At 35.1% G+C, this 17006-nt stretch overlaps 1 protein-coding gene across 2 annotated transcripts; it reads left to right on the forward strand.

The window, feature by feature from the left end:
• The first annotated feature begins 6631 nt into the window (after positions 1-6631).
• LOC129283643 (uncharacterized protein DDB_G0284459-like) lies at positions 6632-16364 on the forward strand. Of its 2 annotated transcripts, XR_010294066.1 has the most exons (4): positions 6632-7092; positions 8312-9996; positions 11307-12524; positions 12838-16364. XR_010294066.1 is itself a non-coding variant. In XM_054919358.2 (3 exons), exons 2-3 carry the CDS (start codon positions 8317-8319, stop codon positions 11556-11558), a joined length of 1932 nt encoding a protein of 643 aa, XP_054775333.2. In that variant the 5' UTR covers positions 6632-7092; positions 8312-8316; the 3' UTR covers positions 11559-16364. The 2 variants fall into 2 exon arrangements, 1 of the variants encoding a protein (XP_054775333.2); XM_054919358.2 differs by having other exon boundaries at positions 11307-16364.
• Positions 16365-17006: the final 642 nt, after the last annotated feature.

The following is a 17006-nucleotide window of genomic DNA, read 5'->3' on the forward strand; positions in this document are numbered from 1 at the left end:
CGGAGAGGCGCATTTTGAATCGTAGTGTAGGCCCCTTTCGGCCCCAATGTAATGTTATAAAGCAATAATGTAGTCTCTACTCCTCAACTTTGAAATGTTGAACATATATATTTTTTATATTCTTAAACTATATTCTTATATAAGCTTCCATAAATTAAGTGATCAACTTTAAAGATGACCAACGTTTATGATCATTGTAATATTTAGCATTATTTCTGTAAATAGTATTTTTTCCATTGCGGATTGCACACCTTTTTCTATGTTTTAATTGTTATTTCAAAGCACTACTTTGTCCACTTGGACATGTTTGCAGCAATTTTCATATTTTCCTTGTCTTCGGTTACTCATCATGCAACTGAGGTATGTTTATACTCTAAACACTCACATTTGTATTTCTTGCGTTATATCTGACAAATAAAATAAATAAATTAGATTTTTCACAGGCAGCCTCTCATATTTTCCATTTTAGTCTCATACAATCAGACACTGTTGATTTTGTTTACTCCATTCAAACCCTATTTTTACCTCAACAGATAACATATTAACGCATAAGTTGCAAAATCATCATTATATATATATATGTATTAAAATCAGTATATTGAACTTATAAAATGTCGAAATTACTTAGTTAAATCAATTTTTATGTCGGACAAGGGTCTCTTTCGTTGAAATATCAATGAAAGGTGTCTCTAAAAGGACACCGTGTTCTAAATAAGGGAAATAATGAAAATTTAGATTTTATCCAGTTATGTTTGTGAATCTTGAAAGTTTTTTTTCTTTTTACCTCATAAAGTACGCTCCATACATCAATTCTACAATCAGTAATAAATAAAACATTATTTGATCCCCTTTTATTGAAATATATGATTTTATGAAAAGTCGTCATTCCGAAATAAAAGGTTCAGGTGACGATGAAGACTAAATATTTTCCCGATACTATCGATATCAAACGATGTCGCGGACTTGAAAGACAAAATTGCCTTCGTGAAACGGAAAGCGCTGATTTGTCGCCAATCTTCCTATCTCGGAAGAATGGTCCTAGGACGTTCCTACGTATCGCTCATCTCGTCATGCAACAGGCCCGAGATATCGCTCAACTGTTTCACAAAGCCGATTTGGGCGATACGAAGAATTGTCCTTGGAAAGACACCTCCAGACATGTCCTATGTAGGCATGATCTCTTTGGACACCGCCCGCCACCGTCGGCATTGAGAGAAAATGCGTTTACGGCAAGCCACACTGACATATCACCTTTAAACATTTTGGGGGGTCATTCGATTGCACTCAGATGCATCATCTTGGATGGGGCATGGATGGCGCCAAGTAACGTGCCGTAACGTGGCTGGCATCAATTTCAAAACAGAGGTCATTTTTCTCCGGGGTAATTAATCTATGCCCAAATATTTTTTTTTAATATGCTTTCTTTTATTTCCTCACATTTTCTCCACACCCTTTCCATTAAAAAAACAACCAAACTTGAAATATCGAAATGGGCGGCAACCTCTCTGACCCCCATGCTTTATCATTAGATAAATATTATGAAAAAAATATGTATGGTAAAGAATTAACATGTGTTTATAACGTTCAGCAAAAATGAATAAAATAAAAGACGATACATAAGTGAGATGTTAATAAACATGCTAAATCATTTCTTTCTTTTTAATTTATTTTCTTTATCATGATTATTTTTTGCTGAGATTGATGTAAATCAATGAAAATTGTTGAATTGGTGTTAAGGTGATGAATGAAAAAAAATCTGCCGGTAACAAAATAACTAATTGAATTAAAAATATTAGGCCTATAGTTTATGAATCCATCACAATCATTACAAATAAAGTTAAGTTCATTGTACCTATGATAGACAGGGTTGTGGAAAGTCCATACGAAAGTAAAGGCTCACGTAGGGTAGGCCATATATCATGTTAAAGCAATGTCTCGACTCCTTAACTTCATGTTGAACATATATCTTTTTTATATTATTGAAGCTTATGTTATTTAAACTTCCATAAAGTTATCAGCTTTAAACGTATATGATATCATTGTCATTTTAGCATTGTTTCTGTAAATAGTATTTTTCCCCGTTAAATTGATTTCACATATTTTTCTATGTTTTATTATTGTAATGCTACTTTACCCACTTGATATGTTTGCAGCAAGTTTCATTTTGATTGTCCTCTGTTACTTAAACTTAATTTTCATGCAAATGTATGTTTATACTCTTAACACTCACATTTGTATTTCTTGCGTTATATATATCTGATGAATAAAATAAATAAATTCGATTTTTCACACGCAGCCTCTCATATTTTCCCTTATAGTCTCATACAATCAGACACGTTGATTTTGTATACTCCATTCAAACCCCATTTTTCCATCAACAAATAATATTTAAAGCATACTTTGCAAAATTATCACTTTAGATGAGTATTCTATAAAAGTCCGAATATTGAAATAATATAATGCCGAAATTACTTAGTTACTTCAATTTTTATTTTCGGACAAGGGTCTCTTTCGTTGGAATATCAATGAAAGGTGTCCTTAATAGAGCACCGTGTTCTAGATAGGGGAAATAATGAAAATTTCGATTTTATCCAGGTATGTTTGTGAATCTTCATTTTTTGTTCTCCTTTTACCTCATAAAATAAGCTCCATACATCATTTCTGCTATCGGTAATAAACAACAAATTATTTGATCTCCATTAATTGAAATAAATGATTTTATGAAAAGTCGTCATTTCGAAATAAAAGGTTCAGGTGACGATGAAGACTAAATATTTTTCCGATAATATCGATATCAAACGATGTCGCGGACTTGGAAGACAAGATTGCCTTCGTGAAACGGAAAGCGCTGATTTGTCGCCAATCTTCCTATCTCGGAAGAATGGTCCTAGGCAGTGGCGTAACAGGCGGGGGGCAGGGGGGGGGGCAAGCTGCCCCCCCTGGCGGAGCTCACCGGGAAAATTAAAAAAAACGGAAAAAAGAAAAAAAAAGGGGGAAGAAAGGGAAAGGGAAAGGAAAGAAAAATGGGGAAAGGGGAAAGGGAAAGGAAAGGGAAAACTGAAAGATAACGGGAAAAGGAAGGAAAAAAGAACAAGTGAGAAAGAACAATTCGCCCCGATATACAAATACATTAGCATGATTAGTAAGACAGGGAAATAAATTAAAGATGACAAAAAGGCAAACAAAAGCGGGAAATAAAGGCATAATGGAATTAGCCAAAATCTGAATTGGAAAATAAAGAATAGGGACAAGATAACGTACACTACCGGGTTGCCGAGGATTGAGATAACGAGCGGGGAGACAAATGGATGGTATATAGCATAATGTCGTATGAAAGTCTATCATGAACTTGCTAAATCTCCAAAGGCTCTGTCCAAGAGTCAAGACCCCGTGCAGTGGGGGCTCTTCATCTGTAACCTTACATGGGTTCTATAACGGGCCCCTATATAATGGACCCTTCCTGCATTAAGCTTTACGTTGAAGCACTGGCGTACCGGGGGGTGGTTCCACAGCCAAGGGGAAATACAAGAAAATAAAGGAGGCAGCGAAATGGGATGAATGAAAAAAAATATATGACATGATATTTGCTATAATGATGTAAAAATCTATCACATAATTAGAATTTCCTTTTAACAGGCCATTTTTTTTCTTATAAAATCTTATTATGGTATGGAAAAGTATATATATAAAACAAATCTGAAAGAGAAGAAATTCATAAAAAGGTGGTCATCTTTTACTTTATTACATTAAGTCTCTCTGATATCATTTTAAAATACATATATATATATATATATCTTGTATGGATTTTTTCTTTCCTTTGCACTTTGATTTTGCTTTTTTTATACAAATGTTACGACAATTTCATGGAATATTCTATTGTACATATTCAACTTGTGTGTCATATACTGTGTTAATTATTCAATCATGTATTGTCAAAATATATGTATTATAGTGATTTCAATAAAGGACCCCTGTGGAAGGCGACTTTTTACAAATTTTCCCACATTTGCTATAGTGTGCCCCTCACAATATTTGGATGATTACGATACACAACTGCATTGAATTTATGTGTTGTGTTAAAGCTTTATAAATATACACGCAATTTGATTAAAATAAGTGGCCATCTGTAAGGTTTAAAATGGCTTTGATATCAAGAGGTTCCGGGGCTCTGCCCTGGACCCCACCCATAAAGCACTGTTATATGGATGAGTTTGGACCATGGCCCCAAAAATTTCTACAACCAAACAAAAAAAAATGAGGAAAAAAAGGAAAGTGTATTATATTTTTCTGAATATCACGTTAAAATCTAACTTCATGAAAAGGTGATTTTTTTTTATCTCGCTCGCTTCGCTCGCTCGGGACCTATATTAAGCTACTTCTTGCCAGAAGCGCCATACTCGGCCCCCTCGAGCATATAGAGCTTCGCCCTGATGCTCACAATCATAACAAAAATCCTGTTCACCGTGGCGTACAAAAAAGAGAGAAAAAGGAAAGAGAGGAGGGTGAAATATGATATCATCTTTTTAATATGTCAAAATCTATCACAAAATTTGATTTTTGCAATAAAAATGTCAAAAAATTTTGCTCGCTCGCTTCGCTCGCTTGCTTATATATATATTTGCCCGACACGCCATATCGCCCCCTCAAAATTTTTGCCTTATGACGCCATTGCCTGTTCCATGATATGACCGGGAAATTTTTGGCTCTTGCCCCCCCTGGCCACCGACCCCTGTTACGCCGCTGGTCCTAGGACGTTCTTACCAATCATGCTAATGTATTTGTATATCGGGGCGAATTGTTCTTTCTCATTTGTTCTTTTTTCCTTCCTTTTCCCGTTATCTTTCCGTTTTCCCTTTCCTTTCCCTTTCCCCTTCCCCTTTCCCCATTTTTCTTTCCTTTCCCTTTCCTTTCTTCCCCCTTTTTTTCTTTTTCCCGTTTTTTTTTATTTTCCCGGTGAGCTCCGCCAGGGGGGGGCAGCTTGCCCCCCTGCCCCCCCCCCGCCTGTTACGCCACTGTTGTCCGACATAAAAATTGATTTAACTAAGTAATTTCGACATTTATTAGTTCAATATTCTGTATTTTTATAGAATACTTGTATATAATGATAATTTTGCAAATTATGCGTTAATATGTTATTTGTTGAGGTAAATATAGGGTTTGAATGGAGTAAACAAAATCAACAGTGTCTGATTGTATGAGACTAAAAAGGAAAATATGAGAGGCTGCGTGTGAAAAATCTAATTTATTTATTTTATTTGTCAGATATAACGCAAGAAATACAAATGTGAGTGTTTAGAGTATAAACATACCTCAGTTGCATGATGAGTAACATAAGAAAATGAAAATATGAAAATTGCTACAAACATGTCCAAGTGGATAAAGTAGTACTTTGCAATAATAATTAAAACATAGCAAAGGTGTGAATCAATCCGCAATGGAAAAAATACTTTTACAGAAATAATGCTAAATATGACAACGATCATAAACGCTGGTCATATTTAAAGATGATCACTTAATTTATGGAAGTTTGTATAAGAATATAAGGTTTAAGAAATAACATAAAAAATATATATGTTCAACATTTCAAAGTTAAGGAGTATAGAGATTATATGCTATGACATAAGGGCCGAAAGGGGCCTATACCCTAAGATTTAAAATGCGCCTCTTCGTATGGACTTTCCATAATCTTTTCTTGAATGAACTGATCTTCATTTGTAATGATTGTGATGGATTCGTAAGCTATAGGCTTAATCTGTATCTTAAATTCAATATTAGCTGCAGGTTTTTTGTTTTGTTTCACTGTTTCAAATCCAACAATTCATTGATTAAAATAAATCTCAGCAAAAAAAAAATAATTATAATGAAAATAAAATAAAACTAAATAAATGATTTAGCATGTTTAATATCTTAGTTTTGTTTGTCTTGTTTTTTTTTTTGCTGAATGTTATTGAACACGTTTTTACCTTTAGTTACATAATTTCTTTTAAAGAAATTTGTTGTTTATCTATAATGAGAAAGCATGAGGGGTCGGCTAAAGAGATATAGTGCCGCCCATTTCAAGTATTTCAAGTTTATTTTTTTAATAGAAAAGGGGTGGGGATAAGACGGAGGGAGAATAGAAGAAAACATATTAAAAAAAATATTTGGCCCTATACATTACCCTCGGGAATAATACATGTACCCCGGAGAAGTTAAAATGACATCCGTTTTTGGTCGTCCTGCCGTGCAAAAAGACGACCTGAAATTGATGACAACTAGCCCCCATATAAAAAAATAACTTGGCGCCTTCCCGGATAAAATGCATCAGAGTGCAACCAAACAAATGTTTAGAGGTGATATGTCAGTGTGGCTTGCCGTAAATGCATTTTCTCTCAATGCCGACGGTGGCGGGCGGTGGACGTGTGCAAAGAAGATCATGCCTACGTAGGACATGTCTGGAGGTGTCTTTCCAAGGACCATTTTTCGTATCGCCCAAATCGGCTTTGTGAAACAGTTGAGCGATATCTCGTTCTTACGTAGAATGGTTCTACGAAAGACCCTTTCATACAACAGGCCCCTGCTTGCACTGCAGTCTAGCTAGTCGATCGCGCGCGTACGTAGTGTTATAAGGTCTTTGGGCCACCGGCGGCCCGTACTATACTACGTACGTACCGCTACGTACGGTATACGGTACGTACCGTACGTTTATTACTATATTATATATTAGGCAGAATGGTTTACAATCTCTATAGCAACGGCTCCTATATATGTCTATTTGTAACTACTTTTCTTAACTTTAGAGGGTCTATTTCGTACTAAAAACTAAGGAAATTTTGAGAGCTTCATGAGTAGTAGACATAGATCTGCTTTTATTACCATCAACTTCTAATTATCCCATGATTGTTCTGTTTTGCTCAGAGGAAACCGATGATCTGCACTGAATCGCCAGCAGCACACACAATCACATCACCCGGCTGTCGTGCTGCGGTACGGTTCTGATGCTACCGCTAGACTTCCCCTATTTTGTTTTTATTTGGTATACTGTTACTGGGCCAGGGAAGGCTACGAGTACGACGTTGTAGCTGGCCGGCTTGCCGCTGTTCTCGTGAAGACGTGAGTAGTATATTATACAGATATTGCCTAGTAGAGTTTGAAATTGGTAACATTTCCTCTCCCCGACGGAGTTATATTTTTCCCAAGCGGCTTGGCCCAAGGGATTATATTTTGCCCGAAGCGCGCAGCGCTGAGGGAAAATATTCTCCCGAGGGAAAAAATATAGCTTCGGAGGGGAGTTGAAATGTTATTTATTAAAACGATAGACCAGGCAATATCTGTTATATTATATAGTCTATATCATATGGATTCGCCATCAGAGATTGCCTTCAATTTCATCATCTGGCCCCAACCCGAAATTCTTGCTACATGTACAGCTCTGATTGGTCTACGTCATAATAGAAAAAAAAATTGGAAAATACATTAAGCGCGTTCTTCATGCAATCGACGCATTAACACTAGCGCGTACATCAAATAAACAACATGATTACGCAACTTGTAATCAGCGAGTGACGTCACCTTAGTGAATATAACGCCGCAATTGAAAATACAACGCATTTATATTCACTGAGGTGACGTCAAAACCTCGAATATACCAAATGCGATCCTCGCAGCTATGATCACGTGATGGCGTATTGACCTATCACTGATTCGAACCTACATAGGCTATGTAATATATACAGAGATTGCCTACCTAGAGTTTGAATATAACATTTCCTCTCCCTGACGGAGTTATATTTTTCCCAGGGCCAAGGGCAAGGGATTATATTAATGTTGCCCGACGCGCTGAGGGAAAATATTCTCCCAAGCCAAGGCCGAGGGAAAAATATAGTTTTGGAGGGGAGTTGAAATGTAATTTATCAAAACGATAGACAGGCAATATCTGTTATATTATATAGTCTATATGTGGATTCGCCATCAGAGATTGCCTTCATCTGCATCATCTGGCTCCAACCCGAAATTCTTGCTTCAGCTCTGATTCTGAAACCCACAATCCTAGATTCGATCTTACCTACCGGTAATGTTGCCAAACTGTGAAAGTTTATTTCATGGAATTTGACATACCGGTATTTTGTAAAGTAATCCATTGAGATTTAGATTGCATTCAGTGTTGTAAAGTCAAGATTTAAATGAACTAATGGTCTGGTCATTAAAAGTGTTCCATGACTTTGTGAAGTGAATAATATGATGTTATCTCCTTGAAAATTATGAAAGTTTGCATTTCTATTACATAAAAATACTGTATGTAAAATACAGCATATAATATCTTCTTTTTCAGATTTGATGAAAGGACAAGTTATAGGTATGGCCAGTTCTGGATCAGCTGTCAGGTATCCAGGATTTCCAGACAGCATGCGTAGGACAGCTCCTGCCGGTCATTCCCGCATACCAGTGCCGCAGACTCAAAGACCTGATGCCAACCGTCATGTGAGTGCTCCGCAGCGTTCAAGGCTCCTTGCCATGCAGGATGCCTACCAGAAGAAGCTGATGAAAGAAAAGGAAGAAAAAATGTTAGCCATTTACAACAAGCAGCAAGATCAGGCTCTTCAGAAAGTTACCCGCCATGGAAGTAAAGCTGGTACAGATGAAGGGCAAGGTATTGTGAGAGATTTCTTTAGGGAGCGGAAGCAAATGGAACAATCAAAACATTCAGCTGAAATCATATCAAGAGATATGCATTTCCAAAAGAAACTCCAAGAGAGAAAGAATACAAGTGGTCTCTCAAATACTAATGATGCAAGCAATATTCAAAACAGACAAGCAAAGAAAATTTCTGATCTTCAGGAGCAAAAACTGTATGAAGAGAGGAAACAACAAGAAATGCTAAATTATAAGAGACAGCAGCAACAGAATCAGATGCAACAGCAACAAAAACCTGCCAAAGGTACGATGAGATCCAATCCTCTTGCTCCCATCAAACGTGATTCTGTAAAGATGAAGGTGAATGGCCCTCCATCACCCAGCTATGAAGTCTATGAAACATCTGGTAATCTTGCATATGATGAAGATGATCATCCAATGAAACCACTATCAAAACCTCAGAAGGTTTCGCATCGTTCCAAGCAAAGAATTGATTATGAACATTCTTCACCAAACAATATGAACACTACACATGATTTGCCACCTCAGCCAGCTAAACATTTGAATCGCAAGAAGGTAGCCCCTCCTATCTCAAAGGAGAAATCTCCAATGAGAGCAAAGAAAGGCAAGAAAAGGGATTTTCAGAAGTGGCAAGAAGAACAAGACTTAGAGAGGCAGGAACGTTTGAAGAAATATGAGGATACACACTCTCAACCAAATAATGACTTTACTGTAGACTATGACAGGGAGTTAAAAGATGAGATGGAGTCTGCCAAGAACAGAAGAAAGAAGGAATATGATGATATGATGGCAAAAGAGCGTGAACTAGAAGCCATGATTGCCAAACATAAACATGATCTTGCCAGAATGTCAATGGATGATGACAGTGATGATGAAATGGACTCCTTTCCAGCCCAAAAGAGCAGGCAGCCTGTGAAAAAGCAAACAAAATCCCAGAGTAAAGCCACTTCCCATTATGAGGATGAAGAATCATTTACTTATCGTAATGATGGCGATGACTATGAGAGCAGAGCAGGTGAATTTAAATCTAGACAGAAACAGTTATCAAAACCAAAGCGCAAAGCACTGCCAAGGGACCCAGACCCTGAACCATCCCCTCCACCACCTGCTCCCATGTCACATGATACCAGTCTATATGATCAAGCTATTGATGATGGAGGAGAAGTTATGGATTTGAATCTAGTTGAATGTTCAGTATGTGGGAGAAGGTTTGCAGCTGACAGACTGTCCAAGCATAAGTCTGTATGTAAGAATGCATCCAAGAAGAAAAGGAAGGTATTTGACACTACTCAACATAGGACTCAGGGGACAGAACTTGCTCAATATGTTAAGAAAGGTCAGCACTTGAAGAATGATCCTCCGGTGAGTAATAACACTCTAGGGGTGAAGTAATTTCATCTATTGAGCATGCTAAAGTTCTTGTGTCATTAGATGTTTTTGAAAATATGTACAATATTCAGTAAAACCATTGGCAAGAATTACCTTCTGAATTTGATCAGGAGCCATTTCATAAAGATTTACAATAATGGTAACTTTGCAATTATGGCACCTACTAGGAAATTAAGGCTCAACAGCCAATCACAATCAATGTTTTGATAGTACAAATAATGGCAAATTACCATACTTGTAAGTCTTTACAAAACAGGCCTAGAGGTCCCAGTTCTATTGCTTGGTTTTATAAAATGGTGATGTGGATCCCGTTATTTTGATTGATCATTCTTATCTCCAAAATCATGACTGAACATGCATGGTTGGAATGTAGGATATTTTGCTTTGTGTATGAAAGGGTGTCTCACAAGTAGTTTTTGTAAAGAACATGTATCACACAATGTAAAGTTAAAGTTGGAAAGTAGGATATCTTCTTTTCATAAAAACTGATTATGAGGTGAATTAAACATGGCCTACATGTACATGTATTTACACAATTTGTTTAATATTTACAGACTTTACCTAAGAAATATTGATTTAAAAAAATCAATATGAAAATTACCTTTCATTTGTTATGTAAATGTAAAATACTGTACAACTAGGGCAAAAGTATTTCATAATTTTGTAAAATTCTAAATGGCTCAATCTAACAAACTTTTGTGATTTAAAAGTGGTATTATGGTGGTGATTTTTACCTGATTGCTAAGAAAGCGTAAATACTTTTAAGCAAGCAATGAAAGGACCGACAAATTAAGGTCCATCCCGATGGACCTGGTAATGAGAATAAACATTACCACGGTACGGGTGCACCAAGTGGGAATCAAACTCAGATGACTGGAATCTGAAACCCCCCCTCTACCGACTAAGCTATCACGCCTCCTTAACTGCAATGAATAACTTTCAGTAATTGACTTCTTAATTAATAATTTTAAGAAATATACACAAAATTTAGTATTACTGAATTTGAATATTACTGATTTTAATTTAATTTTAAATCAAATTTATTGAACGTAGTTTCCTTAAAACTAGTTCATTTTCCTGACAAATGCTTGCTTTTATTCTGGTCCTGTGCATTCTGTAATGATCATCATACATGTAGGTTTAATTTCAAATAGACTTTTCTCATTGTTGATGGTCAAAGATCAAATGCATTCATATGTTGGTGTGTGGGTCCCCTTCCCCCTAGAGGATTGATAGACATCTTATGTCATATTTGCTTGTTTTATGTTTGTTCTCTGCTGCAGGCAAAGCCATCAAATTGGAAACGTAAACATGAGGACTTTGTACGATCAATACGAGATGCTCGTGAGACACAGGCATACGTTGCTAAAGGGGGCAAGCTATCTGATCTTCCTCCACCTCCCCCATCAGAAAACCCAGACTACAAACAATGCCCCTATTGTGCACGCAAGTTTAATCAAACTGCAGCTGAAAGGCATATTCCTCATTGCAAAAATACCAAGAGTAGACCCAAGCCACCCCCTCGCAAGAAATAATATTACTGTGGACAAAGACAAACATAAAGTAAGTTTTTAATATGAATTCATCAGTCCATACAGGTACATGTAGTTATCAACAGCAAGCCAATCATTTCTGCTTCAATGACATGTACTTGATATCATTTATATAATAGGGGCTCCATTTTGCATCTGTTGAAAGGGGAGATATTGTTTGGGGCTTTAAGATGACATGGAATTGTAATTGTAATCATGTTTGGATAAAATCAGATGATACCTGGCATCTTTTAATCCCACTTACAATTTATTTTACACACGCCACATGATCAAAACGGTCTCGAGTAGTTGCATAAACAATTGTGTAAGCCTCCTAGTAAAACATGTAGTCGTTCTAGACTTTGGTAATGACGCACAAGGTAATCAGTCTATTGGATAAGTAGAGAAATGGATTAATAGGGGTAAGGGAGAGAGAGGGGAAAACTGTCCATTAATCTAATTGGCACCAATCAAGAATGGCTGTCAATTAGGGAAAGTGCTCTCTGTGTTTAGCATGAAGAGAGTCAACATAGAATGCAGGATGTCAAAAATTGAAACACCAGTGCGTTGCAAATGTAATCCTGTGTTGTTTTAGCCTTATTTATCTGTGGTCACCTAATTTCAAATACAATTTATAGTACATGTATGACCATCAGGGGGCATTTTATGGAACAAAATAATAGTGACTTTCACTTAATCTTGTTATATGCTACTGACATCCATGCATCTGATTGGCTCAGAGTAAACTTATAAGTGAAAATTACTGATGCTACATGAAATGCTCTCCAGAAATAAATGTAAAGGGAATCCAATAAAAATGACCACAGAAGTGTTTGTTATATGAATAAAATCCATTTGAATGGTTGATAACTACAGTGCTCTTTTCCAAGCATTATTTATATATTACCATGTGTGGTTACTAATGTACTGGCGATTTCAGCATGTATACTTGCAATTTTGCAATATACGGCTTGAACTAAGTTATATGATGATATGATCCAGTTCAGAGTGTACTTGATTTTGTATTTAAGTTTAAACTTACACACATTTTTAGGCTTTCTTCTTGTGCTGTAGGCCTACTTCCCCTACATACATGTATACAGCAAATACCATAAGTAAATCTTATTTTATCTTATTTAAAATTGGCTTCGTTGATATTTATATTTTATTTTTCATGGTTTACATGTATATTCCACTAAAATTCTTTAAATGTATATGTCTTCATGAAGTGTAAACCCTAGACTATCAAAAATATAAATTAACTCCAGACTTAAACAGCAAGCATCGTGGATAAATAAAACATGAGCTGTTATCTGACATGAAACCTGTCAGAAAGGATTTCTTATTTATAAATGAAATGAGAGAGTGCTATGAAACAGCCTTTCTCATTGGATATTGCTTGAAAAATAGGTGTGGCCTTCAGAGATAAAAATGAAGTTAAATTGGGGCCCAGAATACTGATTCAAAGAGGTTTTAAGTGTAATTTATCCAACTGATTTTATCTCGGATGAAATATTTTATCTGAGATAAAATGGATATCAGAATACTGTACTACCCCAGTGCTTCTTGACCAGTCAAATTAATCTACAGATTTCACTAAAATTGTCAGTGCTTATAAATTTCATGTAAATGTTTGCACTTTTCTGTTATGTTATATATGTGTTATTTTGAAGTCAAATTATTGTATCAAGAGTTGCATAATTGTAATACCTGTCCCCCTAAAAGCATTGATACGCATATCACATGAATATTTATAGGCCTATTTGTACATATTCACAATCTGCTTACTCAGAGTTTCTTGATTACACTTTTGAAAAACAAATACATGTACATGTATGCAAAATGGTGCAAATTAAAGAAAAAAAAAGTATGCATGTCTGATGAAGCATGAGCAATCACATTGCAAGATGAAAATGTTTTGGTTTTACTTTAATACATGTATACAGAGTATAAATTTCACTAAGAATTTGATAAGCAATTGTATGAAATACTATGTTGACAGATAAGATCACCTACATGTAGGTGAGAAGGCCTACTTTAAATGGAAATACATGAGAGTGTGTATTGTGTTAAAAGGCCAGTTTAGATTAATAAAAGGCTATACTGTTAATGTGGTTATTGGATTGTGTGAGCTCATCATTAACTTGCCAATCTGTTGCTATGCTACACTGATTACTTTTGATTGAAAACATGCAAACATCCCCCCACAAAGTGCTTCCTTTCCTACTCTGTCCATTTTCATTTTAACCAACCACCCAAAGCACTCTTCCTGGTTGCTATATCAACCAGTGTAAACAATCAGTGGTTTGATACACCTGCTCAAGTAAGAAGCTTCCTATAAATTGAGAGAAGGTGATTGTGAAAGACTTCCGGTGTCTTGACTGTCTCCAAGCGCTTTAATGCCTATGCCTGGAAATATTTCTGTATTCTGAAAGGTCATGGATTTGACCTTTAAACAGAATGAGTGAGGGAATTTGCCACTTTTATCATTTTAATGTAGATGTAAAAAAAAAGATAATTGAGATTTTGTTGGTCATTTTTATGTTAAATTACTCTCCTTACTACATCCATTAATATTCAATAAGTGGAAAGAATGGATGAAATATCAGTCACAATAAGTGGATTTTATCGACAACATTGTCCATATTCATGTATTCTGGGAGATATTGTGCACTTTATTTTTTATACACTGTATGTGTGAGCATCTACATGTATCTATGGTAGTTACATAACTATAACATTTATAAATTATTCCTGATTTAAATCAACTTATACAAGTTGTTTAGATATTGTACAGTAGCTACATGTATTTGTTGTATGTTGCATGTATCTTAGACATTCTTTACAATGGGAAGCTCTTTCTTTCAATCACCTGAAATATATGCTTTAATAATTTTGTAAATTGAAACCTTTGCTCATTTTACCATCTATTGTCTCTTGTCAGTCCAAGTTAGAGTGTACTATTAGTAACCAAAGCTGTATTTTCTATTGTTCACTAGCAATAAGAACATATAACATTTCTTTAAAGCATTACTTGCAAAGTGAGGGCAGAATATCTACTAAGACACATGAATGCATTGTAGATTGTGAATTAAAGGTTATTGTGAATTGCAAAGAGTAGAAGGAAAGAAAAATCCAGGGGTAATCAATGCTGGCAATAGAGCTTTGGTTACAAAATGAATAAGTTATAAATTTCTGATAGACTGAATTTAAAGGTGATTCTTCTCACTGGAACAACTCTTCATCTCTATGGAAATACAATTTATAGATTTTGGGGGTATTCTTTTACAAGATGCAGCTTGTGTCATTGCGAACTAAAAAAAAAATAAGCAAACTAAAAAAAAATAACATGAAATATATGTTCCTGTGATACATTTGAAAAATGATATTAAGTTTTCTTCCTTATGAAGAATTAAGGACTACATGTACTAGACATTAAGTGTGTGAAGAATCAAGAATGTACACGTTCAACCAAATCCTGCTATCTTATTTTTTATCAATTTGATGATTGCTGTATAATTTGAGAATGACAGACATTTTGGTAAAGCTCAAGATCATTCATGTAATTTTCAAAGCTGAGTTCAAGGTCAACAAAAATGAAAAATACTAATATGTGAAATATTAGGTGTAAATGGGATATATGTGGGTGAAATTTTGCTGTAAAAATATACCTTGTTGGTTCTGTTATGTATAAAAACAGTTTCTAAATCATGGACTGTGATAGCATTTTCAGGACACAATCTTACATAGTTTTATTATCATGTAATGAGAACGGTGCCCGCTTTGATAAAACATTAATGAATAGTCTCTAAAGCTAATGAATGGGAAACTTTAAATTTTCACAAAAAGTCAATGAAAATGCTCACTATAATTTAGATTGGAATGTGATAACTAATACTTGAATATCATAATCATTGTACCATTCCCAAAGCTGTATACAGGCTTTATAAACTTCAGAGTATGTCTCTTTTTTGTATGATATTAATGGAACATTTTTTTTCAAATTTGTGATATCCCTATTCCCTACTAATATTTATTTACACCTTCCCAAGGGTCTTCATTTTCTTTTAAAGTACTTGTATTTCAATATATCACTTGCATGTCAGTTTCAGAATGTACAAGAGATGTTGAACATGTTTAAGGATATCAGAATTTAATGCAAGTATGCTTATATGTACATATTATAATCACTATTTTTATCTTGATTAGTAGTTCATTCACACATGACAGAGTGCTTTAGTTTTCCAGTGTGCGTCATTCATTGTTAGGCAAGTAGGATGTGTGAATATGTATTCTTAGTTTGTCAGAATAATACAAGCCTATTCTATTCAGGACAGGTGTATCAAAATCATTTTATTTCCATGTTTTGAAAAATGTAAATGCAGTGCCATGTTTAAAAAAATGATATATAGCATATTTGTATATTTTCCAAGAATTTTTTATATTATTGACTCATATGAAACATCAAACAATGCTATCAGTACTTGGAAAAGGAACAGATTTTAAAATTATATGGGCTTTTTACTATAATCAACAATATGTTTTGATCAAATTCAATAGTTTTGAAGGGTGGGGCATATGGATTCAGTGAACAATGCCAAATTAGTAACAAAGTTTGTAAGTTTTATTTTCAATTTATTTACTGTGGTTATAGATCTAAAGCACTGTAGTTAGGAGTGCTGCATAATATTGTTTCTGAAATATATTTCAGCATGTTATATTTTTATACTGTCTTGCCAGTAGAGTGATGTGATGTGAGTATAAAACTATTACATGGAATATACAGCATTTATATTTATCCAGCCATAATAGCTGTGTCAGTTTCTTTCTTTATGGAATATTACATATTTCATTGTGTTATTTACATGAATTGTTAGACTAAAAACAACAAAAAGTATACTTCCTGGGAAATGGGATGTTTCATTAAGGCTAACCTGTGCACAGTTATGATTGACTTCATCAATGAACAACTAAACACCGTCTTACAGGTGTTGCGATATATTCAAATCTAACTCACATTCCGATTGATCAAAAATTGTATGGTTAAAAAGTCTTTACTCAACAATTTATAGATAAATCGCAATGTGAGATAGATATGAATACGGGGCGATCCATTATTTTCCAAATGGGGGAGGGCACTTTTGTTAAGAAAAAAAAATGGACAAGCAAGAAAAAAAAAAGATCTTCACTTGCGTTTCCACGTATTTACACGTAAAAGTATTTGTTCATGGCTCTTAAAATGGGGCACTGGTCAGATGTGCCCCACCTGGACTCGCCACTGTATTTGTAACTTCTGGCAAGAAGAAAGTGGCCCTGGAACACCGAACAGCAGAATGGTCTTTCAATTTTTGCACTACAATGTAGCTTTGCAATATGCAGAGGGGGATTGATACTCTTTCTGTGGTATTGATAATATATATAAAAAAAACTTGATGCGAAGTTTCACTCTCG

The sequence above is a fragment of the Lytechinus pictus genome, chromosome 7 (genome assembly GCF_037042905.1).
Source record: "Lytechinus pictus isolate F3 Inbred chromosome 7, Lp3.0, whole genome shotgun sequence".
Lineage (NCBI taxonomy): Eukaryota > Metazoa > Echinodermata > Echinoidea > Temnopleuroida > Toxopneustidae > Lytechinus > Lytechinus pictus.